Below are 27972 nucleotides of genomic sequence, written 5' to 3' on the forward strand. Positions count from 1 at the left end.
CTTAGCCTCCACTGCCCTCTGTGGCAGGGAATTCCATAAATTCACAACTCTCTGGGTGAAAAGGTTTTTTCTCACCTCAGTCTTAAATGACCTCCCCTTCATTCTAAGACTGTGGCCCCTGGTTCTGGACTCACCCAACATTGGGAACATTTTTCCTGCATCTAGCTTGTCCAGTCCTTTTATAATTTTATATGTTTCTATAAGATCCCCCCTCATCCATGTAAGGTGCGTTTTTGTGTTGTATGACTTGAGTGCATAGAGTCACAGTCATACAGTACGGAAATAGGCCCTTTAGCCCAACGCGTCCATGCCGACTAATATACCCCGAAGATAGACACAAAATGCTGGTGTAACTCAGCAGGACAGGCAGCACCTCTGGATAGAAGGAATGGGTGACGTTTTGGGTCGAGACCCTTCTTCAGACTGAGCCCATCTAAACTACATACCCCATCTAAGCTAAGCAATCAGACTGAGCCCATCAAAGCTGAGCATCTGATTTGCCCGTATTTGGCCCATATCCCATGAAACCTTTCCTATCCATGTACCTGTCGAAAAGACTATTAAATCCTGGTACAATATCTGTCTCAACTACCATATAGTTCCATATACTACCGACTTCTGAATCTTAAGTAGTTCCAAATATTACTGATGTGAGATAACTGACGAGGTACAGTTAAGAGTAAATGGCAGGGAATGTGATAGAAATTATTATTTCAGAAGTCTGATTATATCCTCAATGAAAACCTACAGCTAAATATTTAAAGATAATAAACATAAAGGTTTTTTTTCAAATATTGCTGTTTGTTCTGCTATCTCTTCATTATTTAAATGTGCTCGTACATTGATCTCTTGTAATCAATTTGTGATTAAAAATTTGAAACAGTTGTTATCACGGGGAAAGGCAGAACTTTGATGTGAACTATACTTTGTCAGTTTACTTCAATGGCTACCACAACAAAGGAGTTTTTACGGTGCAAGTGGCTTTTATTGTGATGCCAGGATAAACAGGTTGCCACAATGAAGGTGCAGCCATGTGCTTGACCATGTCAGGTTAATTCATTTCACTGCACCTTCGGGTGCATGTGACGAATAAAATTGACTTTGTCTTTGACTTTGACTTTACCTGGGAATGACTCAGAGTTTTACTTTGAAAGTCTAAAAAAAAATGCAGAGCCAGTGTAAAGCAAAATCCTCCACAAGTTTAGTTTAGAGATACAGCGCGGAAACAGGCCGTTATAACAACTGAGACCACGTCGACTAGCGATCCCCACACGCTTACACTATCCTACACACATTTGGGACAATTTACAATGATACCAAGCCAATCAACGACCAAACCTGTACATCTGTGGAGTGGGGGAGGAAACCAGAGATCCCGGAGAAAACCCACACAGGTCATAGGGAGAAGGTAAAAATTCCGTACAGACAAACATCCGTAATCAGGATCGAACCCACGTCTCTGGCGCTGTAAGGCAGCAACTCTACCGCTGCGCCACCACTCTGCCCTGAGTGTTCTTGCATTAACACTCATTTAGCACAGGAAGGAAAGGGGAAGCTTTAAGGTTGCCCATGAAAACACAAATGCTTTGAGATTTCATTAACTGCACTTAGTCCGCTATTGTCATGACCATAACTCATTTATCTTCATCCCAAACGGCTGGACCATCTGGGTCTCGTTTGGTTTGGCTCATTTCCCAGAGTTCCAGTTTAGCTGTTAGCCTGATTTTCTTTCTCTCCAAAGGACAGGATAGGAATCCTGTAATAATGTACAGTTTGCAAATTTAGTAACTTACGACAGATTTAATTTCGACAGTTCTCACTGATCTGAGAAGTGTTTTTATCTTTGCATGTTCCTTTGCAGATGTTAAATGTCACAAGGCAAACCCACACATCTGGATCTGTGCCAGATGTTCAGAATGAGCAACAAATTAATGGGTGATGTCCCATTTATTTCATCTGAAAGTATTAGTGGCTTACAAATGTGGCACAGTGACATAGACACTGCCTCACAGTGCCACAGTTCCAGGTTCAATCCTGATTTTTTTATTTTTTTTTTAGTTTAGAAAAAGGCACCGGCCCACCGAGTCCGCGCCAACCAGCGAACTCCATACACTAATGCTATCCTACAAACACTAGGGACAATTTACAATTTTAGAAAGCCAATTAGCCTATAAACCTGTACATCTTTGGGTTGTGGGAGGAAGCTGTAGCATCCAGTGAAAAGCCATGCAGATCACAAGGAGAACGTACAAACTACTTACAGACAGCACCCAGAGTCAGGATTGAATCCGGGTCTCTTGCGCTGCAAGGCAGCAAGTCTAGCGCTGTGTCACTGTGCTTCCCCGATCTCTGATGCTGTGTGTGTGTAATTTTCACGTTCTCCATGTGACCAAATCAGTTTCCTCTGGGCCCTCTGGTTTCCTTGCACATCTCAAAGATGTGTTAGTTTGTAGGTTAAATGATCTCTGTAAATTGCCCCTGGTGTATAGGGAGTGGATGAGAAAGTGGGATAACAGAATTACCGTAAGCGTGTAATTGATAGTCGGTGTGGACTGGGTGGGCCGAAGGGTCTTTTCCATGCTGCATCTTTAAACTAAACAAGACTTAGACGTGAACATTAGTCATTGCCAATAAGCAGTAATTTTCACATTTCTATTACAAGTGTACTTTGCAGTCAAAGGCCTGAATATTCCCAGAGCTAATAGTTATTTTGCATGGCAGTCCTTTTCAAAGTCATCACAACAAGGGTCAAGAATGTTTAAATGTCATAGGTACTGGCAGCAGAACAATGAAATTGCATCAGCTTAACAGGTCTGTAAACACACACACACACACACACACACACACACACACACACACACACACACACACACACACACACACACACACACACACACACACACACACACACACACACACACACACACACACACACACACACACACACAAATCAGCGTTTCACACACACACACACACAATGGCCAGTTCACCGTTCACACTATGGCCGTCGCCGGGCGGGAAAAAAAAATCGGAAAAAAAACCCAGCGTCTGAACTCCAACACCAGGGTTTCCACTTTGGAAATGGCCAGTTCTCCGTTCTCCCCTCGCCTCCCCCCATCGCCGGGGCCCCAGCCATCTGCAACTCCCACACCAGACGCCGCTGACTGCGGCTGGGCCCACCCGCTCCCCCACTGGGCCGATGCCGGGGCCCAAGCCATCTCCCGCCCTCACCACCCCCGCTGACCCCCGCTGGGCCCACGCCACCCCCACTGACCCACGCTGGGCCCCCATCCCCACTGACCCCCGCTGGGCCCACGCCACCCCCGCTGACCCCCACGCTGGGGCACACGCCAACCCCACTGACCCCACACTGGGCCCACGCCACCCCCGCTGGGCCCATGCCACCCCTGCTGACCCCTGTAAGGTCCACGCCGCCCCCACTGGGCCCACGCCACCCCTGCTGACCCCCCACTGGGCCTACGACACCCCCGCTGGGCCCACGCCACCCCCATTGACTCCTGCTGGGCACACGCCACCCCCGCTGGGAGGAGATTGATAGATTCTTGATTGATACGGGTGTCGGAGGTAATGGGGAGAAGGCAGGAGAATGGGTTTGAGAGGGAAAGATCTCCCAACTTCTCTACTCAATACTCTGACTGATGAAGTCCAAAGTGCCAAAATTATTTTTGACCACCTGATATACCTGCGACTCGACCAAGGAACCATGCAACCATCAACCATTCCTCTGCCCACCTGGCTAATTGATCCAAATCCTGCTGCAATCTTTCACAACCATCTTTACTATCTGCAAAACCACTCACTTCTGAATCATCAGCAAACTTGCTAATTTTGCCCTGTTCTATGACGTTTCACAGAGTGCTGGAGTAACTCAGCGGGTCAGTCTGAGTATAGAAGTTGGGAGGTCATGTTGCAGTTGCATAAGAAGATGGCGAGGTCGCATTCAGAGTATTGTGTTCAGTTCTGGGCACCATGTTATAGGAAAGATGTCATCAGACTGGAAAGGGTACAGTGAAGATTTACGAGGATGTTGCCAGGACTAGAGGGCCAGAGCTATAGGGAGAGGTTGAGTAGGCTGGGACTCTATTTCATGGAGCACAGGAGGATGAGGGATGATCTAATAGAGGTGTATAAAATCATGATTTGGATAGATATGGTTGAGTTTTTTTGCCCAAAGTGAATCGAGGAGCAGAGGACATAAGTTTAAGGTGAAGGGCAAAAGATTTAATAGGAATCTGAGGGGTATGTTTTTCACACAAAGGGTGGTATGTGTATGGAACAAGCTGCCAGAGGAGGTAGTTGAGGCAGGGACTATCACAACATTTAAGAAACAGTTAGACAGGTACATGGCTAGGACAGATTTGGCGGGATATGGATCAAACGTGGGCAGGTGGGAATAGTGCAGATGAGACATGCTGGGCCGAAGGGCCTGTTTCCACACTGTATCACTCTATGACTCTATCTATCTTTCCCTCTCAAACCCATTCTCCTGCCTTCTCCCCATTACCTCCGACACCCGTATCAATCAAGAATCTATCAATCTCCTCCTGAAAAATGTCCATTGACTTGACCTCCACAGCTGTCTGTGGCAATGAATTCCACAGTTCACCACCCTCTGACTTAAGAAATTCCTGCTCATCTCCTTCCTAAAGAAATGTCTTTTAATTCTGTGGCTGTGGCCACTGGCCCTAGACTCTCCCACTAGTGGAAACATCCTCTCCAAATCCACTCCATCCAGGTTTTTACCGGGCTGGGACAGACGGCAACAGCTTCACACCATGTCCCAAAGCTTGTGTCCTGTCCTGCATCACCCAAGGCAGCAGAGATGTTATATGAGAGGGCAAGCACCATAACAAAGTAGCCAATGATGGTTTGGGTAACATTCAGGAATGTCTATGCATGTCACATCATGAATATTACTGAAGAACGGTCTTGACCCGAAATATAATCTATACCTTTTCTCCAGAGATGCTGCCTGACCCACTGAGTTACTCCAGCACTCTGTGACATGTCACCTATCCATGTTCTCCAGAGATGCTGCCTGACCCCCTGAGTTACTCCATCACTCTGTGAAACGTAGCCTATTCATATTCTCCGCAGATGCTGCCTGACCCACTGAGTTACTCCAGCACTTTGTGACTATTTTCCCTTCACCTGTCTGCCCAAGCCCACTCTCCCCCCTCCTTTCCTATGTTCCTTTCCACCCATAAACCCCTCTCTGCCTTTACATTTCACTCCTCTGTGAAATGTGCTCTACTTATCTACATGCATTTTTCTTCTTCACTTTTTAGTCATAGAATGATGCAGTGTGGAAACAGGCCCTTCAGCGCAACTTGCCCACACCGACCAAATGTCCCATCTACACTATCCCCACACACGCGCGTTTGGCCCATATCCTTCTAAATCTGTCCTATCCATGTATGTGTTCAAATGTCTCTTAAACATTAGGATAGTCCCAGCCTTAACTACCTCTTCTGCAGCTCGTTAGATACACCCAGCACCCTTTGTGTGAAAAAGCTCTCAGATTCCTGTTAATTTCTGAAATATTGGTCATAAATGTGGTGCATAAATGCTCCAAAATAAGGCTCAGATTGCATCAGAAAGCATCTAAAACCCCTGAGCTTCCAGGGCCCTGGCATCGAGGGACTTCACACTTCGCACTCGTGATGTGTGCAGCGCGCACATTATTTCACATTAAGTTTTTTGTAATCCTGCCATGCCGCCCTCTTTTTGAAAAGCTTCGTACGGACACACACACACACACACACACACACACACACACACACACACACACACACACACACACACACACACACACACACACACACACACACACACACACACACACACACACACACACACACACACACACACACATCAAAAGTACAATATATTAATAACTGTAATACTAGTGCCAAAAAGAAACAAAGTCCGTAGTGCATCGTTGATAACTGCAGCGGTTTATGTTAGGCACTGATGGTTGCTGAGAAGAGGCTATTTTGGAACCTGGTGGTCACAGTTTTCAAGCTCCTGCATCTTCATCCCGATGCTAGTAGCGAAATGAGAGCGTGGCCAGGGTAGTGTGGGTCGTTGATGACGCTGGCTGCCATTCTGGGGCACTACTTCCTGTAGTTCCTTTTAACGGTGGAGAGGTCAGTACCTGTGAGGAACTGGGCACTGTCCGCCACTCTCTGTATTCTCCTTAATTCCTTGGTGTTCAAGTTGCCAAACCAGTCAGTGTTACAATTAGTCTATAGGTCTCTACTGATAGCTGTGTAGAAGAGTGCTTTAACATAAGGCCAAGCTGATATTCTAGGGCACAATGAAGGGAGGGCTTATTGTTGAAGGTACCATCCATTCGATTAATTAAATTAGGACTCCTTATGTCTGTTGAAAGGGATGGTAACTTCCCATGCATTTTTTCTGTCCAACATTCTTCATTCAACTAACAGATAAAGTGATCGATTTTCTTGGGATTTTGCCAACTGCAACTTGCTGCTGAAAACATCTGCTATCTTCACCGACATGAATTCAGTGACCTATGATTTGAAGCACTAAGAGGACATTTTTGTAGCAATAAAAATCATTGATGATATTGATGCACAGTGGCACAATAGAGTTGCTGCCTTACTTCGCCAGAGAACTGGGTTCAATACTGATTATGGGTGCTGTCTGTATAGAGTTTGTAGGTTCCCCCTGTGACCGCGTAGGTTTCCGCCGGGTGCTCCAGTTTTCTCCCACATTCCAAAGACGTACAAATTTGTAGATTAATTTGCTTTGGTAAAAATTGTAAAATTGTCCCTAGTGTGTAGGATGGTATGGTGTGACTGCTGGTTGGCATGGACTCGGTGGGTCAAAGAGCCTGTTTCCGAGCTGAATCTCTAAAGTCTAAAGTAAACTTATTGTCATCATGAATTAGTCTTAGTCTATGTATGCATCCTCCAATATAACTCATAGTTTGAATAAAAAGAGACACAGGGAACTGCAGATGCTGGATTCTGAAGTGCTGGAGGAACTCAGTGGATCAGGCAGCACCTGTGGAGGGAATGACAATAGACAATAGATGCAGGAGTAGGCCATTCGGCCCTTCGAGCCAGCACCACCATTCAACTTGATCATGGCTGATCATCCCCAATCAGTACCCCATTCCTGCCTTCTCCCCATATTCCCTGACTCCGCTATCTTTAAGAGCCCTATCAAGCTCTCTCTTGAAAGTATCCAGAGAACGGATAATAGATAGCGGCGTTTCGGTTTGGGACCCTTCTTGAGATTCTGAGTATGAAGAAGGGTTCTGACCCGAAATGTTGTCTGTCCATTTCCCTTCCCAGATGCTATCTAACCAGCTGACTTCTTCTAGCACTGGTTTTTGTGTATGAATAAAATGGTTGTGTTTCAAGATTTCAGGCTAATTTCCAATCAGTGGTACACTTTAGGTGACAACAACGCTGCCGACAATTTTTTTCCTGAGCTTGCGGTGCATCTAATCCATTAAATAAATGATTTCCCCACCTCTGGTTCGATGAGACCTTTTACCTCAGGTTGTATGGATAGGGGGGGAAACAATAGACAATAGGTGCAGGAGTAGGCCATTCAGCCCTTCGAGCCAGCACCGCTATTCAATATGATCATGGTTGATCATAAACTTTGGGGATTTTCATAGGTTGACTAAAATTGGTTGGAGTAAATGTCTGAACTACCAAAAATCACTTTTTAATATAATTTAAAATTTAATTTTTTTTTTTTTTTTATTATTAAAAAAGGTGATTTTTGGTATTAATTTGGTATTTGGTTTCTGCTTTTAATTGATTTAGTTTTAGAGATACAGGCTAGTGGCCTATCGAGTACATACTGACCAGTGATCACCAGTGGACTTATTATCCCAGTTTCGCAGAATTAGGACATTGGCCCATTCTCCCCATTCATTCATGGCTGATCTATCTTTCCCTCTCAACCCAATTCTCCTGCCATCTCCCCACAACCCTTGTCATCATTAATAATCAATAATTTGTCAATCTCCACCTTAAAAGTACCCAATGACTTGCCCTCCATTGCTGATTGTGGCAATGAATTTCACATATTCACCACCCTTCGATTAAATAAATTCCTTTTCCTCTCCTTTCTAAAGGTACATCCTTTTATTCTTAGGCTGTGCCCTCTGGACCTAGACTCTCCCACTAGTGGAAATATCCTCTCCACATCCACTCTATCCAAGCCTTTCACTATTTGGTAAGTTTTAATGAGGACCCCCCATCCTTCTAAACTCCAGCGAGTACAAGTCCAGTGCCGTCAAATGCTCATCATATGTTAACCCATGATCCCTGGGATCATTCTCGTAAACCTCTTCTGGACCCTCTCTAATGCCAGCACATCCTTCCTCGGTTATGGGGCCCAAAACTGCTCACAATACCCCAAATGCTGTCTGACCAGTTCCTTATAAAGCCACACCATTACATCCCAATTTTTATATTCTGCAGCCTTTCCTTTGAAATTGACTTTCTTTTGAAGTTAAATATTGTAATAATTTCATAGGAAAATCGATATAAACATTGTCTTAAGCTGTAGCAAAGCAATAATAGCACCTGAATTACAAGGAGTGGCACATCTCCCAGGGAGGTGGGGTGTTACATCTCAGTCCAACACAATAAAGGACAAATGAAGGATTGTACATCTCTTTCCAAGAGTGAAATATTAGAAAATAAGGAGATATTTTCTGTGAGGTGCTTTGGTGCAACGAAAAAGTAACATTATCCTGTAACATCTCCCTGGGAAGAAGTTAAGAACCATTGCCTATTCAAAGCATTCAGATGATGTCACAAACCGTGAGAATGAAACTCAAGTGGTTCCTCAACATAAACGAACCCCAAGATTGAGTTACAGCCTAAGGCTTGCTTATGAATATCCGTCATTGTCATAATACCTACTCCTAGCTGCGTTCCAGGGGGAAACACTCTGTTGAAAGGTGTTGCATTACGGCTTCACAGCTGGCTCTCTGAGATCTTTGGTACATGCGGAGCACTGTAAGCAGGATTAAAGCATTGCATGTCAGGTAAAGAGCATTATTATTTCAGTAATCCGTAGGGTTATTTACTCTGCAGTACACTATAGGATAATAGGTATCTCGAATGTATGGCAAGGTACTGATAATATTAAGAAGTTCAGGTCACATTAATCCCATGAATGGGGCTCATGGACTCAGTGAATGTTATGCTCATCATAAGACCTATCGCTGCTCAAGAAAATGCCTGTTTATTTGGTCCTTTCACTTGAGAACACAAGGCAACTCTGAGGTTTATGCAACCTGGGTTGAAAATAATAGGTTATAAGAGTAGGTCCTGAGCCCGATTAAGCAATATCAGATTTGGGTTTTAAGATCTCTGTGCATTGTATGAAGAATGAGGAATGAAAATGGAATGCGAAGGAACAGTAGCCATGATTTAGGATTTAGGCAATGACAGAGCAAGATTCAAAGCAACAATGAAAATAGAGGTGGTATATATAAATTGAACAGAGATAAAGAAGGCTGAAATAGAATGAGCTTTGAGGATGGGTTTGAGAGGTGAAGAGTTTGCCTGTGAGATGAAAAAGCATGATTGGAAAATACAATATATCGATTAGTATAAAAAGCTTTAAGGTGAGAGGGGCAAAATTAAAAGGAAACTAGACTAAGTGGGACCCGTGGGTCCCTGTCACACAGGAGGCCTGGTCCCCCAACGCAATATTCCACCACTCTCCCATAGCCCCCAACTGCACAGGCGCAGCTCATTTCCCCTCATCCCTAGCACTCTCTCCCCCTCCTCTTCATCCTCCTTCTTTCCCCTCTCATCCTCACCTCCCCTAATCCTTCCCTCACCTGTCTCTCCCTCTCATTTCCCCTACCCTCAGTCACTCCCTCCCTCCATAACTCCTCTCCCCACCCTACCCCCCCCCTCCTATCCCCTATCCCCCCATCTCCCCCACTCTCACCCCCCAACCCCCCCACTATCCTGCCTCACCTCCCCCACTGCCCTCCTTTCCTTATATTACCCACCCTACCTCCCCCACTCCCACCTCCTCCACTCCCTCCTCCTCTCCCTCTATCTTCCCCTCCTCCCCCACTCTACCCCCCCTCCTCCTCCCTCTTCTTTTCCCTCTCGTACTAACCTCCCCCGATCCCTCCCTCACCTCTCCTATTCCCTACCCTCAGTCACTCCCTCCCTCCCTCCATAACTCCTCTCCTTTCCCTACTCCCCTCCTCTCCCTCTATCCCCTCTCCTCCCGCGCACTCCCTCCTCCCCTCCCCAGAATCTTGAGGTTGCCGCTCCTATCTCTTCATGCGTGCCCCAGAGGAGCATCAGCCGCCGACGCCCTTAGAGCCAGGCCTTGGATCCTTGGCCCTGCCCGGAAGCACCAGCAGCTACGGCCACGCTGGCATCTGAGTGGGGGGGGGAGGTGTCGGGGTGGGGGGAGAGCTTGGAGAAAAGATGGGGGAAGAGCCATGGGGTAGAGGGGGTTATCACGGAGGAGGGGGGCAGGAGCCAGCGAGGGGAACTGGAGGGGAAGGGGCTGGAGTTGTGGGGCGTTGCGATGCCAGTGCCTTTGGGACTCACAGCGGGCACTGGACGCTCTCCTCCACCAGGATCAGACTCTCCTCTTTTCCTTTGGCGACATCTCCAATGCTGGGCCGGGCTGGGCCGGGCCTCTTCCGGTCCCTCCGAAAAATGTATCCGGTTGGAGACCTCCGCCGGCCACCCGCAGTGTCTCCCTGTAAAGACGCAATGACGCCGATAGGTGCGGACCGTACCGGGGAGTGACAGGAGAAGAGACCAATCCACGCGGTGCTGAGAGGAGATCGATCTGTGCATGCGCCGTTTTTTACGATTGTTAAACCTCACTAACTTTTACAATATACCGCCGATCGGAACAAAACTTGTTACACTCGCAGCACAGAAGAACGGTGAGTGAGCTGAAGAAAAATCGTAGCACTATCCCGTACCGTTTTTGCGCAAATAGAAAAACCCTGCAAACCAGAAGACCACAAGATCAGAGTCTTAGTTATGTATAGATGTGCAGGGCAATTTTGTTACGCAGAAGATGGTGGATGTAACACACTTTGAGGGGAAGTGGTGGAGGCAGATAGGCTAGTGACATTTAGAGACTTTTAGTTAGACAGGTGAACATACAGGGAATGGAGTGATGGGTATTATGTGCAGGTAAGGGAAATTTGTTTATATTAGCGTAATTTTCAGCACTGATATTATGGGCTGCAGGGCCTGTTCCAGTGCTGTACTTTTCAATGTTTGTGAGGAAATTTTAGATTAATATCTGTTTAATAACATCAAGTTTAAAGTGTGATCGAGATAGTTTAAAGATTATTTACAATGTTTATTTTTACACAGAGAGCGATATGTCCTGGAACATGCAGCCGGGAAGGGGGGGGGGGGAGAGGAGGAGGGGTGTAAGCAGATATAAGAACTGGCAGGGAATGGAGCGTTACAGACTGATGGGATTAGTTTGACATCATGGTCAGTGCAGACATGGTGGGCCGAAAGGCATGTGCCAATGCTGTATTATTCTATGTTTTATGATTCTTTACACTATGAGACTGGATTGTTAATATATTTTTTGTTAAACTGAGAGAACTTATTTGAGTGTGGTTAAAGTTCTAGGATGTATCTTGGCCGAGCTAACCAAGAAATGGTACAACTCGCCCTAAACGCAGGTAAAGAAAACTGATGCAGTGATTGTAACGTACAGCTTACCAAACAGGGTTATGATGACATTTACAGGTTTGTGCTTTTAGCTGGTTTGCTTGATTAACTTGAGCACATTTGGCTGGGGCTGAAAAGTAAATTGCACAACAATTTGTCCTTACGATGGCAACATTCCCACATAGTTACGATATTTTCTTACTGTGTTCTTTTCAAAAGGAGACATAGGTTGCTAAGATCAGCAATACTCTACCATATGAATAGGCCCAACTGACTGCCCATTTCCAGATGATTCTTTAGGTTATGTTACAATTGAAGAGCACATCTGATTATCTGATAACATAGAATATTTATAAGTAAGACACAAAATGCTGGAGTAAAGAGCCTGTCCCATGAGCATGCGACTCCTTACGGCAAGCGTGACCTAAAGGGCCTGTCCCACGAGCATGCGACTCCATGCAGCAAACGCGACCTAACGTGGTCGCTTGAGCCGTACGGCCTCGCGGTGCCGGTCCCACTTCGATCGCTGGAGCCGTATGGAGTTGTGCGGAGCTGGTCCCGGCATCTCCGGCAAGGTAATAGATTGAACAAAAAGTTTCCCCTGGCCCCCTCCCCACCCACCACATAAAACAAACCAGAGAACATTAAAACAAACTTTTAAAACACACAAAAAAGAACAAAAAATAGATGAAAAGACAGACAGACTGTTGTCGAGGCTGCCATCGTCAACGCTCCCTGATGGAATATATATGTCCTATTAAACAAAATCTTAGACAGTGGGGGTTGTATGGAAATTTGTTTTTGTCACTAAAATATATTGCCTCCCAATAGTCCACAATTAAAGAAACAAAATCCACCTTCAAGGATTCCTTGTTTTAGAAGAGAATCAAGTGCATTTAATTGTGAAACACAAAGTGCTGGAGTAACTCAGTGGGTAGGGCAGCATCTGTAGAGGAAATGGATAGATGACATTTTGGGTTAGGTCCCTTCTTCTGACTGATGAAGTCTTGACCTGAAATGTCAACCAATCTATTTCCTCCATAGGTGTTGCCTGACTCACTGAGTTTCTTCAACACTTTGTGTTTTGCTCAAGAACCCAGCGTATGTAGTTCCTGTATCTCTCTGCATTTAATTGTCTTATTTACAGTCAACAGAACAATGGAATTCTTACTGGCTGCAACATAACAGGCCTGTGTACGCACTAACACATAGGGAATACATTATAATCAAAAGTATAATAGATGAAAAACCATAATAGTGCAAGGACCAAAATCTGTAATGCAACCAACGACATAACCCAAAGAAGATCATAGTTGCAGTGGTTAGTGTTATGAGTGTTCAGGAGCTTGATGGTTGAATATCTGCCAGGTTGTTATTGTAATTTTCTCCACAGTTGCCCAACCTTTATTCTTCCAAGCACTGCATGTGCTTTTCAGTCACAGGACTAGCCTTGCTAATTTCATCTAGACATCATGATCAGCTAGATGATCTTCTAACAAATTTAACTCTAAGCACGATGACCTCTCTAATGGTTATGTTGACTTGTGGGTCTCAATTCCTGAAACTGCTGGCCCAATAATGATTTAAAAGATTGTAGTGTTATAGTATTATAAACCTTGTGCAATACAGGTTTCAGAATCTTATTTAGGTGCAACCAAAGCAAAGATTAAAATCAAAATATTGATTTGATTATAATTTAATCAATTATTCAATTAATTGGTATTCAGAAACTATCAGTTACAAGTTTGCCCTATTTCAATTATTCTACCACTATTTATAAATGTAAATGTGCTTTAGTAAAAAGATTACAGAAGGTTTAGCAAATTTCTGCTCTGATTGAAGAAAAGATCTGAGAGTACAGGTGCATGGTTCCCTGAATATGGAGTCAGGTGGACAGTGGTAAAGAACGTATTTGGCATTCTTGCCTTCATTGGGAAGGGTATTGAATACAAGCGTTGGTACATCATGATGCAAGTCAATCGTGAAACAACATTTAAAGTCCTGTGTGCAGTTCTAGTCACCTAGATTTAGGAAGGATGTCATTGTTGTAAAAGGCGTTTGGGCTTCAGCAACAGGGTGAGGATGGGTCGGCTGGGACTTTTTCTTGGATTGTAGGATGCTGAGGGGCGAACGTAATGAGGTGTACAAGACCCTGTGGAGGATGGATAAAGTGAACATTCACAGTTTTTTTCCAGGATGGAGGATCCTAAAACTAAAGGACATATCCTTATGATGAGAGATTTAAGAGGGATCTCAGAAGCAACCTTTCACTCCGAGAATAGTCCGTATCTCGAATGAGCTGCCAGAGGAAGCTAAATACGGCATTTGGACAAATATATGGAAAGAGGGCAAAGGGCTAAATGCAGGCAAATGGAACAAGCCCAATATGCCAACTTGGTCAGCATGAAAAAACATAGAACAGTACAGCACAGCAACAGGCCCTTTGGTCCACAATACCTGTGCTAATGCCAAGATCAACTCCTATTTGCCTGTACATAATCCACATCCCTCCATTCCCTGCATATCCATGTGCCTATCCAAAAGCCTCTTAAAGGCCACAAACATATCTGCTTCCACCACCACCCGTGGCAGAGAATTCCAGGCACTCACCACCCTCTCTGTAAAAAAACGTGCCCCGCATATCTCAAATGCCTATTTTCTGTGCTGTACAGCTCTATGAGTCTGTAAAAGATAAAGGTTTCTAAGCTTTTGTTACAGTTTTTTAAATTTCGCAATTATATGGAAATGTTATAGAATATGGAAATTTTATAGAATTAAAATAATCTCACCTGACAGTGAAAATACCCCAAAAATCTTAATGCTGTAAAACAGCAGTCATTTATCTTGCTTTCATGTTTATCTTGCATCATGTTTAAGAACAGATTAAAGTTAAAACCTCTTCTAAATGTGGACAAATGGCACATTTTGAACCTTTGTGCATCAGAGTCACCTGAAATGTGGTTTGAATATAACAGTGATTGTCAGTGATTGTCAGCCAACCAAAAGACATAGGAGAAGAATTTGGCCAGTCAGCCCATTGAGTCTATTCTGCCGGCTGATCTATATTTCCCTCTCAACACAATTCTCCTGCCTTCTCCCCGTAACCTTTGGTGTCCTTCCTAATCAATCTCTGCTTTAAATGTCTTGGCCTCCACAGCTGTCTGTGGCAATGAATTCCACAGATTCACTACCCCGTGGTTGCTGTTTATAATTATTCTATATACCAAAGATAGAGGGTTAATTGTTCATTGAATTATCTAAACCAAACAGCAAATTGCTGCTATTCTCTCTTCAGAATACAGATAAGGGCGGAGATTGCAATGCCCACTTACTGAGTCCTTGGCCTGATATCTGTTGCTTGCATCTGCAAAATTGCTGTGGTGCAAACTGCTTTACTTTTTGTAAGTTTAGTTTAGTTTTGTTTAGCGATACAGCGCTGAAGCAGGCCCTTCGGCCCACCGAGTCTGCGCCGACCAGCAATCCCCCTACACTAGCACTATCCAACACACTAGGGACTATTTACAATTTTTACTAAAGCCTAATAACATAAACCTGTACGTCTTTGGGCGTGGGAGGAAACCTGGAGCACCCGAAGAAAACCCACGCAGTCACGGGGAAAACGTACAAACTCCGTATAGATAGCACCCGTAGTCAGGATCGAACCTGGGACTCTGGCACTGGAAGGCAGCAACCCTACCACAGTGCCACCATGCCACCCTAGTAACGTACAGACCCACTTATGAGTTAAAGTTTGATTATTCAATATGCCATTTAAAAACACTTGCCAAATATATCTCTTTGCTATTTGTTCTCAACTCTCTGATTGTAGGAAAACTTTCATGTTGAAATTCTGAATAGAATTTTGCACGAAGGTTGGCTCCTTGATGTCAATTTACTGTGCCAATTTGTACCCAAAGGTTTTGGTGGCTTTTCCACTGCTTACCTTATTTTGCAGCAATTCAGGATCCTCCCTGTTTGTCTGATGCTTTTGATTTTATGTTACATATGAAAATGGACATGAATCTAAAGCCAAGCCATTTTGTAAGACTACAATGGCCTTTGGTTAGTTGACTGTTAAACGCAGATATGTGAGGCATATGTACTGATGCTTGATAAAATTAAGTTTGCAGTAAATCACTGACTACAGGGTGAAGATTATTTCCGCACTATCATTGTCATTGAGATAAAATGCGGAATTTTACGTTGTTGATATATTGGGTGGAGGAGAGCAACTGTTCTGCAGTGTGTTTGTAAGTGGGAATTTGGTTCAAGCATTAAGTTGACATTTTATTTCTGACTATCCCACTAATTAGACTGAACAGCCATTTCAATGAAGCACTTAACTTAATTATGTAGCCTCAATATTGCAAACATTATATTTAAAGTCAGAGTCAAACAGCACGGAAACAGGACAATCTGTTCATGCTGACCAAAATGCCCAATCTAAGCTAGTCCCATTTGCCCTTGTTTGGCCCATATCGCTCCAAACCCTTCCTATCCATGTACTTGCCCAAGTGTCCTTTAAATGTTGTTATCGTACCTGTCCTCACTGCCTCCTCTGGCAGCTCGCTCTACATACCACCACCTTCTGTGTGAAAAAGGTATTCCTCAATTACCTATTAAATCTTTCCCCTCTCACGTTAAACCTAGGCCTTCTCGCTCTTGCTTCCTCTGCCCTGGGTAAAAGACTGTGCATTCATCCTGTCTATTCTCCTCATGATTTTATACACCTCTAAAAGATCACCCCTTAGCCTCCTGTGCTCCAAGGAATAAAGTATTACACTGCCTAACCTCTCCTTTTAGCCCTGGCCCTTGAGCTCTGGCAACATCCTCATAAATGCATAGATAGGGTAGACAGTCAGAACCTTTTTCCCAGGGTGGAAATGTCAAAGACTAGAGTGCATACCTTTAAGATGAGAGGGGAAAAGTTTGAAGGAGATATGTGGGGCAAGTTTTTTACACAGATGGTGGTGGGTGCCTGTAACACACTAATCAGGTGGTGGTGGAGGCAGATATGATAGTGATGTTTTAGAGTCTTTTATTTAGATATGTGGATATGCAGGGAATGGAGGGATTTGGATAATGTACAGGCAAAGTAGATTAGTTTAACTTGGCATCATGTTTACCATGGACATTGTGGGCCAAAGGGCCTATTCCTGTATTGTACTGTTCTATGTAAATATTTTTTTCACTCTTTTCAATCTAATGGCATCTGTTCTATAGCAAAGTGACCAAACCTAAATGGATGGAGTCTGGAAATGATCGCAGAACAGAAGAGGGGAAACAAACTAGATCATGGACATACCAAACTCGCCTATAATTCAGTGATATAATGCTGAGGGCTGCAAGGGGCCACTAAGTCACATGGCATGGAAACAGGCCATTCAGTCCACTGGGTCCACTCTCACCATTCAGGCTCATCCACAGCAATCTTATTTTATTCACCCATCCTCCCATCAGAACCCCCAGTTTACATCACCCACCCACATGTCAGCGTCAATTTACATGGCTGATTAATCTGCCGACATGTGGGAGGAAACCCAAGCTGTTCCAGAGAGCACGTTAGTAAGTATTTAATATTAATTAGTAAGGGTGCCAAAGGTTATGGGGAGAAGGCAAGAGAATGCAGATGAAAGATAGATCAGCCATGAGTGAATGGCGGAGCAGATGCAATGGGCCGAATGGCCTAATTCTTCTCCTGTGACTTATGAAGGTGTACTACACACAGACAGCACCAGAGATTGAATTGAACCAGGTTGCTGGAGGTGTGACACAGTAGTTTTACTGACAGCGCCTCTCCAAAGGCAGTGCCTCTTCCTCTCCAAAGAGCGAAGAAAGTTGCAGATGACATCACAAATGTGCGTGACGATGGAGCAGCAGAAGTTTGAGTACTGTGTAACTCTGTTCTTGGATTCAGTGCAAGCAGTTTAAAGATCTACAGGAATTAAGGATCATTAAGTTCCTTTACCTATATCCCGTGTGTACTAACATAGAACAGTACAGCACAAGAACAAGCCATTCAGCCCACAATGTTCGTGCTGACCATGATGCCCATTTAAACTTCACATCTGCCTTCATGTGGCTTTCATCCCTCAACCCCCTGCCTGTTTATCTGTCGTTGGTATTATATTAGCTTCCACCATTTCCCCTGGCAGTGCGATCCAGGCACTTACTTAGGGCGGCACGGTGGCGCAGCAGTAGATTTGCTGCCTTACAGCGCTTGCAATACCAGAGGCCGGGTTCAATCCCGACTATGGGTGCTGTTTGTATGGAGTTTGTGCGTCCTCCCTGTGTCCGCGTGGGTTTTCTCCAAGATCTTTGGTTTCCTTCCACACTACAAAGACGCACAGGATTGTAGGTTAATTGGCTTGGGTTTGTATACTTGGTATAAGTGTAAATTGTCCTTAGTGTGTGTAGGCTTGTGTTAATTAACGGGGATTGCTGGTCGGTGTGGACTCGGTGAGTCAGGCGCCTGTTTCCACACAGTATCTGTAAACTAAACTAAACTAAACTACTTCTTTGTGTCTAAAAAAACTTGTCACATAAATCACATTTAAATTTCTCTCTCTCACTTTGAAACTAGGCTGTCTAGTAGTGTTTGACACTTCTACCCTGAAAAGGCTCTGACCATCTACCCTATTTTCAGGCGGTCTGCAAACGGAAATCTTTAGATAGGTGCCATTTTGGGTCAGGAGTCCTCTTCAGTCGGGTTGAAGAAATGTCACCTGTCCATGTTCTCCAGAGATGTTGCCTGACCCACTGAGTTACTCCAACACTTTGCATCTATCTCAGGTTGAGTCTAGTTGATTCGTGTTGACTGTTCAGATATTTTCCTCTTAACACATCCTAAAATTTGTGTTCATTCATGATGCAAACAGTTTTATTCGAAGTGTTAAAAAATTCTATCAAATTTTAAATTAGAATCTTCTATTTTTAGCAAGGCTTTGATAGGGGCTCTTTGCCCAGTTGTGTAAACTTAATCTAATTCCATTGTTTACGGAAAACATTACAGAAAATGTCATATCAACACCCACACCAAGTTTAACTCACTCAATTTTAGTTTTGTTTTACAATGAGCAAGTGATTGACTTTCGCCACAGATTAGAAATAAACTTTGATTCAGTGAAATTAATACTGCATTTTTTTAAATTCCTATGATGTAGGTATGTGGCTGATGCAGTGAAATCTGGGAAAAACGAAGACCTTTGACGTTTAATAGTTTGTACACCACTTGACTGGGCGTATTGGAAGACTTTAGATTGATGTACAATGCAGCGCTGCTCCTGGACCCTGCACACTTGAGAACGACTTCTACTGAAGAACCTGGAATGGAATCAGCGGACAGTGCAAGGCATCTGAAATTACCCACATCTGCGCTGGCCATGTGTTGGGAGTCTTTGGCACATACCTCACGAGAAGAATGTTTCCTTGGGTGCCAGCAGCTTCATATAAACAAAACTGAGATCATTCATCCTGAGAGAGATGACGACAAGAGTTCAGAGAACACCACTTCATCTCCACTGTGCTGTGTGGAGAACCCATTGGGATTGTGCAGGGGGCCTGAACAGTCCAATCTGAATACTGAACGGAATGGGAGTCAGCAACATGGAATTTCACCGTTGCCTGCGGACTGGAAATTGAGAAGTGACGCTGAGGAACCAGATTCTGCCTTGATTCACAGGGTGCCTTCCATTTCCTCTGCAGTTCTGCACAAGAACACATGTGTTACTGAAGGCCCACCAATTGAGCTAAAAGTCAAGAATCTTGGATCAAGTGTCATTGCGTTTTCTGACTATGGGTCCCCAACTGAATCTACACCCTGTAAAACTGCTGAGCTCTACATTTCTGAGGTATCAGATGGGTTTTGTGGACCTGCTTCATCTGAAGAGATGCCACACAATGCGGGATATTTTATGAGAGCAAGAAAGCAAGGTGTCAGTGGAGAGCAGAGAAACACTGTGAGTGCACCTCTCTGCCAGCTTAGGAAACACATGGAGGGAGTGAACATCCATGAGGAAGACAACCCAGCTGAGGATAAGGAAATAAGAGAAGAGGTAAGAGTTCTCAGAACTTTAAATTGTGAGTTATGTCTTTGCATTGGATGGTTCAGCAAATTTGTACTGTATAGGTAACACCAAAAATAACATTAAACAAAAAATAGATTTGTAGGTTATTTGGCCTCTGTAAACTGTCGAGTGCAAAGGGAGTGTAGGCGAAAGTGGAATAACATAGAACTAGTGTGAACGGGTGATCAATGGTCGGCATGGACTCAGTGGGGGGCCTGTTTCCGGGCTGTAAAACTAAAACTAACGTAAAATATCACAGAAATACTCAGCAGCAAAGATAGCATCCACAAAGAAGGAACCAGTTAATATTTAAGTTGATTTTCAGTAACCAGTTTTATGATGGTTTACAGTCAACCAGCATGGAAACAGGCCCTTTGGCCCAACTCGTCCCTGCCAACCAAGATACTCTCCCTCCCTCACCACAATCAGTCTGAAGAAAGGTTCTGAACCGAAGCAGCGCCTATCCATGTTCTCCAGTGATGCTGCCTGACCTGCTAAGTTACTCCAGCACTTTGTGGGGTTTTTTAAGAATTGTCTCCATTGCTCCTGCAACCGGTGAAAATTCATGGACCAAAAACTAATGAACCAGTATATCATATCAGCGTGTCAGTGTTTGGCATGTATTTAGCTAGTTGTATATGTACACCAGCTCTGGGGACCTCATTAGCAGATAGGATATGGTTTAATGAATCCCACAGCACAGATTCATGATATCTGCAATCAAGAAACCGTGTGCCTGCATTTGCTTCCAAAATTTGTTGTCAGGTCGCAACCCATCAAATATAATTTTTAATGTGATGAGCTCTTGCTCATGGGTACTAATTTCAAAAAGGTCACTTCAGATGAAGGTTTGTGAAAAAATAGTCATTAATCAGTTTAGGAATTAAATTCAATTTGGCCAACTGCTTTTATTTTTAATTGGACATCACAAAAAATGTTCAATATAGTCTTATTTAGACTGATTCACCTCTACTCCATTGAGGACATTGGACTGTCCGAGGAACTGATGCATTACAATGCTGAGAACTATATTCTACTCCCCGTAACTTATTATTTGCTCTACCTATTGTACTAAAGCTGTATTGACTCAAAAGGAAAGGTAAGTTCCCAGACCAAGCAGTTTTCATAAAGTTTAATTACGGGCTGCCTGGTGTCAATCTTTTGAGGTCTAATTGTCTTGAAGCCTGAACTACCTTTCCAAACGCCCATGTTGCCTTTTATCTAGCTGTATTCATAACCTTCATCATTGAATCTGTTTTTAGTTTGGTCCATAGGGAGCTTTCCATTCTTTACATTGATGGAACGGTTCAACCTAATAGATTACATTGTATTTCCAAAATGGAGGTGGAATTCCTTCAGCCAGAGGATAGAGAATCTGTGGAATTCATTGCCGCAGATGGCTGAGGAGGCCAAGATATTGGGTGTGTTTAAAATGGTGATTGACAGTTTCTTGATCAGTAAAGGTGTCGAAGGTTATGGGGAGAATACAGGAGAATGTGGTTGAGAGGGAAAAATAGATCAGCCATGATTGAATGTAGTGCAGACTTGATGGGCCGAATAACATAATTGTTGACTATATCTTATGGTCTTTTTTTCTTTTGTGTCAAAATCTGTTCAGAATATAAGCAACATAACTTGTTCTGTTTGCTGGTTGACTCAATGTGCTTTGTGTGTTAGCATTAGTCAGTATCTGCGCAGTTGCAGTTCATTGGGCAATTTAAATTTCCAGACCAAGAATTCAAGATAGGAGATGTCAAATGCAGGTTAATGCGACTAATTTAGGTTGGCCATCTTGTTTGGCATGGACAAGTTGGGACAAAGAGCCTGAATCGGTGCTGTTGTGACTCGATGACTAATGCCAGCCAACTAATGGAATGACCAGCATGCAGTTTCTTCCTACCCATGGAATGAAATATTGGGTAGCTCATTGATCTTGGTAATATTTTTGAGCACGAATGTTAGCTCTTTACAAAGATGGGCTTTAACAGAGTTTTGCTCTCTAATTCGCATTGGGAGATTTTATCACAATTAATAGATACCAAAATGATGCTGAAGTATGACTTTAAATACATGACATAAACATTACATCTCCAAGTAATATTTATATTGGGGATATTATATCTACTGCAATAAATAAAACATTATTTTACGTAAAACAATGAATAGTACAACATAGGTACAGGCACTTCAGCCCAGGATGTCTGTGCCAACCAAAATGCCAATTTAAGGTGGTCCCATCTGCTTGCAAGTGAAGGTAGACAAAAATGCTGGAGAAACTCAGCGGGTGCAGCAGCATCTATGGAGCGAAGGAAATAGGCAACGTTTCGGGCCGAAACCATGCTCGCAAGTGATCCATGTCCGCATGTTCTCTGCCTGCTTATGTGCCCATCTAATTAACTTGTATATAGTAGATTGGGCATCTTGGTCTGCATGAGTAAGTTTGGCCTAAGGACCTGTTTCTGTGCTGTATTATTCTATGACTCCATTGTACTTGAGTTTGACTTGATGTGGTATTTTGGGATCTGTTTGGATAGGATACAAATCAAAGCATTTTACTGTACTGCAGTGCACGGTGTCAATCATAAACCAAAACCTAATTATTCCATTCCCACCACACCATTCCTATCTGCATCCTCCCACCCACCACACGCACCATTACAATTCCTTTCCCCTTTTCAGATAACACTTGTGTCTCAGCTACCAGATTCATTTTCAGTGCATCTTCTGAGTATTAAACAAATGCTTACAGTTCACATTGTGAATGTAAATGAAGCCAGCAGAAATATTAGACCACCATACGTTAAGAAGTAAAATTGACCTCTATGCAATTGTAAAGCTGCACATTGTTTGATAAGGTTCTGAGTTACTCCAGCATTTTGGGTTTTGCTCAAGATTCAAGACTCAAAGTGTGCAGTGTGCTGAAGTTTCAAGACTGTGAGGTGTTGCACTTTGGAAGGTCAAATGGAAGGAAAAATGTACAATTAATGGCATGACCTTTAATGGCATTGATGTACATGGGATCTTGGGGTCCAAGTCCATAGCTCACTGAATGTGGCAACACAAGTAGATAGAGTGGTGAAGAAGGCATATAGTGTGCTTGCCTTCATAGGTTGGGGCATTGAGTGTGAGAGTCAGCAAGTCAGGTTTATAGAAAGATAGACACAAAAAGCTGGAATAACTCAGCGGGTCAGACAGGATCTCTGGAGAAAATGAATAGGTGATGCTTCGTCAGACAGGTTTATGGGACATTAGTAAGGTCGCATTTGGAGTATTGCGTGCAGTTCTGATCACCCATAACAGGAAGGATGTGGAGGATTTTGGAAGGGTGCAGAGGAGGTGTACCAGAATGATGCCTGGATTAGAGGACATTAGCTATAAGGAGAGGTTTGTCAAACTTTGATTATTTTCTCCGGAGCATCGGAAGTTTAGAGGAGATCTAATAGAAGTACATAAAATTAGAGGCATAAATATAGTCAAAACCTTTTTCACAGGGAAAAACTAGAGGGCATAGCGTTAAAATGAGAGGGGCAAGGATATGTGCTGGGCAAGTTTTTTACACAAAGAGTGGTTTTTCCCTGGAACGTGCCAGGGGCTGGTGGCGGCAGAGATATGTTAGAGGCATTTAAGAGGCTTTTATGTAGGGGCATGGATATGAAGGGAATGAAGGGATGTAGGTCATGTTCAGGCAGATGAGAATAGTTAAACTTGGCATCATGTGCAGCATGACGTTGTGGACCAATGAACTTGTTCTTGTGCTGTGGTTCAATGTTAAATGCTTCAGGATTTATTTGAGGTGGGTAACTGTTTTATATTTCAGCAATCTCAGTGTTCATTCTACCACCAAGATGTGCTTGTTTGTCTTGACTGACAATGGAAAACACGTGTTAACACTCATCTAGTGCAATGGTGGATAGAATATTTTCTGGAAAATCGAAGCCCTGACGGATCTATTCCATTAGTTGTCAAAAACAAACGTAATCGGGTAAAGGCTGTTAAAGTGTGGACTTCAATTGAATTAAATCAACAATAATCATGAAGCAACTGTCCCAGTGGAAATGTGTTATATTTGGATGGAAATGCAGCAAGTACCTGTATGCATACATTCATTACTTCTTCTAGCATTCCATCTTCTCCCTGCTCCCGTCAAACAGAAGATACAGAAGTTTGAAAGCGCACACAGCCAGACTCGGGAACAGCTTCTTCACCTCTGTTATCAGGCTTTTTCACTGTCCGACCATAAGCTGGGGTGCTGTCCAATTCTGGACATAGGATTTTGTCCCTGGAACTGATGCGCTACATCAGATGAATGGACAGATGACGTTTCTGGTCGAGACCTTTCCTCAGACTGCAGTTTCTCAACTGACTAAACTGAGTTCTTCCAAAACCTTGGATTTTGCTTTTTTTCCCCGTTAGCTTGCTCGTCAGCATACAGTATTTAATCCCCAGTGCTGTGAGCCTTATCTTTTATGTAGCTCCTTATTAAATGTCCTTTGAGAATCCAAATGCACACAACCACAGGTTCTGCTTTATGTGCACTGTAAAATACATCTTCAAAGAACTGCAATAAACTTGTCAAAAATAATTTCCCTTTCATAAAACCATGTTGATTCTGCGTGATTGTACTATGAGTGTTACTGACTTAATAATGGTTTCCAGCAATTTCTCAATAACAGGTATTTGAACATAGGCCTATGGATTTCTGTCAGCATTCCCCCTTCTTTCTCGAATAGGTCTTTTACCTGCTCAGTTTTCAAGTCATTTGGAAACTTCTCAGAATTTGGAGAACAGTGAAGACATCTACTATCTCGCAAACACAAGATGATGGAATCCTGAGCAAAAATCAAGGTGCTGGAGAAACTCAGAGGGTCAGCAGCATCTGTGGAGGGAATGGATAAGGATATGAAGAAGGATTCCGACTGAAAATGTTCCCTGTCAATTCCCTCCACAGACGCGCTCTGACCTGCTGAGTTCCTTCAGCACTTTGTATTCTATGCAAGATTCCAGCATCTGCAGTTTCTTGTGTTACTATCTGTGGAGTGATTGGACAAGGGTTTGAGGAATGGTCCCAATCTGAGACATCCTGACCTGTCAGTTCCCTCTACAGATGCTGCCTGACTCTCAGAATCCCTCCAGCACTTTGTTTACTATCACAACTATGACATGACTTTAGAATTAAGGGACAGAAGTTTAGGGGTAACATGAGGGGGAACTTCTTTACTCAGAGAGTGGTAGCGGTGTGGAATGAGCTTCCAGTGGAAGTGGTGGAGGCAGGTTCGTTGGTATCATTTAAAAATAAATTGGATAGGCATATGGATGAGAAGGGAATGGAGGGTTATGGTATGAGTGCAGGCAGGTGGGACTAAGGGAAAAAAAGTTGTGTCGGCACGGACTTGTAGGGCCGAGATGGCCTGTTTCCGTGATGTAATTGTTATATGGTTAACTACTATCTCTTATCATCCTAGGATTCAGGTCAACTTGCTCAGGGATCTTATCAAACTTTATTTCCCCCACACCTCCCCATCTTGACAAAATACTTAGTTTGAATCAAAGCTAATTGTACAAGGATCCTATCTAGTCCTAGTTAATTTTACTATACCAACCTCTGCATGTTCAGTTCCACTGAAATCAATGGACCAAATGCACATTGTGTACAACATTGTGTACACTATTTGTGTACAACCAAATAGCTAGCATTCACTTGCATATTTAGCACTGCCAACATCAGGTAAATATCTCCATCACAACTTTGGGCTTCCACTTTGCATAATGCAAAGAAGGTATCAATAAACGAAAGAGTGCAGAGAAGATTTATGAGGATGTTGCCAGGACTCGAGTGCCTAAGATGTAGGGAGAGGTTGGGCAGGCTAGGACTTCATTCCTTGGAGTGCAGCGATGAAAAATATGTGTAAAATCATGAGAGGAATAGATAGGGTGAATGTAGTCTTTTACTCAGAGTAGGAGAATCAAGAACCAGAGGGCATGTGAGTGGTGAGAGGGGCACGATTTAAGAGGAATCTGAGGGGTAACCTCGTCACTCAGAGAGTTGTGGATATATGGTATGAGCTGCCAGAGAAGTTAGTTGAGGCAGATATTATAACTGCATGTAAAAGACACTTAGACAGGTACAATTTTCCAATGTTCTACATACTCTGGATCAGTTCCTGTGGACTGGAGGGTAGCTAATGTAACCCCACTTTTTAAGAAAGTTGGGAGAGAGATAACAGGGAATTATAAACCAGTTAGCCTGACATCGGTAGTGGGGAAGATGCTTGAGTCGATTATTAAAGAAGTAATAGCAGCGGATTTGAAAAGCAGTGACAGGATCGGTCAAAGTCAGCATGGGTTTATGCTTGACTAATCTTCTGGAATTTTTTGAGGATGGAACTGGTAGAATGGATAAGGAAGAGCCAGTGGATATGATGTATCTGGACTTTCAAAAAGCCTTTGACAACGTCCCACACAAGATATTAGTGTGCAAAATTAGAGGACAGTATTGGGGGTAGGGTATTGACATGGATAGAGAACTGGTGGGCAGACAGGAAGCAAAGTGTAGAAATTAACGGGTCCGTTTCAGAATGACAGGCAGTGACCAGTGGGATGCCGCAAGGCTCAGTGCGGGGACCCCAGTTATTTACAATATATATTAACGATTTAGACATAGGAATTCAATGTAACATCTCCAAGTTTGTGGATCACGCAAAGCTGGGTGGCAGTGTGAGCTGCGAGGAGGATGCTATGAGGCTGCAGGGTGACTTGGATAGGTTGGGTGAGTGAGCAGATGCATGGCAGATGCAGTATAATTTGGATAAGTCACCCATCGTCCTCCACCCATCGTCCTCCTGCTCTTTGTCAGAGACCTCCCCCTCGACCTTACCGCCATGGATGGCCCTACCAGGAGCGTAGCTCCAGACGGCATTGCTATCAGGATCTCAGGTCCACACAAGCTTCTCCACCACAACAAGGTGACAATCCATGGAGAGACCACACCTAGAGTATTGTGTGCAGTTTGGTCTCCTAATTTGAGGAAGGACATTCTTGCTATTGAGGAAGTGCAGCGTAGGTTCACCAGGTTAATTCCCAGGATGGTGGGACTGACATATGATGAAAGAATGGATCGACTGGACTTATATTCACTGGAATTTAGAAGGATGAAAGGGATTTAATAGAAACATAAAATTCTTAAGGGATTGGACAGGCTAGATGCTGGAAAAATGTTCCCGCTATTGGGGGAGTCCAGAACCAGGGTCACAGTTAAAGAATAAGGGGTAGGCCGTTTAAGACTGAGATGAGGTAAAACCTTTTTATCCTAAGAGTTGTGAATCTGTGGAATTATCTGCCACAGAAGGCAGTGGAGGCGAATTCACAGGATGTACTGAAGAGAGAGTTAGATATAGCTCTTAGGGCTAACAGAATCAAGGGATATGGGGAGATAGCAGGAACGGGGTACTGATGTTGGATGAACAGCCATGATCATATTGAATGGTGATGCTGGCTCGAAGGGCCGAATGGCTTACACCTGCACCTATTTTCTATGTTTCTACATCCGTGAATAGGAAAGGTTGAGAGGGGTATGGGGCAAATGCAGGCAAACAGGAGTAGCTTCGGAGGGGACATTTTGTTCGGCATGGATGAGTTAGGCCGGAGGGCCTGTTCCTGTGCCATATGGCTCTACGACTGACTCTAATGCAATATCTTGGTATGCAAGCTATCAGTGCAATGTGATTACAATTGGAATCACATCGGAATGTTGGAATAGACCGCCAGGGAATGGGTGCTCAATGTCACAAAGGGTGTAACCATCATAAACAAGATGTTGCCAAATAAGGAGTGGCTAAAGATAAGGAAACATTCCACATAGGTATGTAGCTGATTAATGTGAACGTGCATCTATCTGTTACTGGCATGCAGTTGTGGACAATTTCAAACTGATAAAAGGTGGTGTCAGTAGGTTAGGGTGTGGCTTGGGTGTGGGGATGGCTATGTTGTAGAATGTTGTGCATTGTATTAACCTTTAGTTAAAGGCCGAAAGCTTAGCCAGCTGATGGCTAAGAACTGGGCTCTAATAGTTAGTCGACTGTTTATGGATATTCAGGGGGTTTAATACAAATTTTAGGTACCCGCCCAAGCAGTCAGAGATAAGAGACACAAGAAACTGCACCTCGAACAAAAAACAGTCAAGTCAAGAGTCAAGAGAGCTTATT

The 27972-nt window shown here is 43.6% G+C and overlaps 1 protein-coding gene across 2 annotated transcripts in view; it reads left to right on the forward strand.

The window, feature by feature from the left end:
- The window catches only part of LOC129698026 (stAR-related lipid transfer protein 13-like), a 314800-nt gene that overhangs the window by 11070 nt on the left and 275758 nt on the right, over window positions 1-27972 (forward strand). For both annotated transcript variants that reach the window (XM_055636844.1, XM_055636845.1), the window contains exon 2: window positions 18869-19759. In XM_055636844.1, the coding sequence (XP_055492819.1) occupies window positions 18968-19759 (792 nt within the window). In that variant the 5' untranslated portion in view covers window positions 18869-18967. The remainder of the gene's footprint in view (window positions 1-18868; window positions 19760-27972) is intronic.

This window comes from Leucoraja erinacea, chromosome 6 (assembly GCF_028641065.1).
Source record: "Leucoraja erinacea ecotype New England chromosome 6, Leri_hhj_1, whole genome shotgun sequence".
NCBI lineage: Eukaryota > Metazoa > Chordata > Chondrichthyes > Rajiformes > Rajidae > Leucoraja > Leucoraja erinaceus.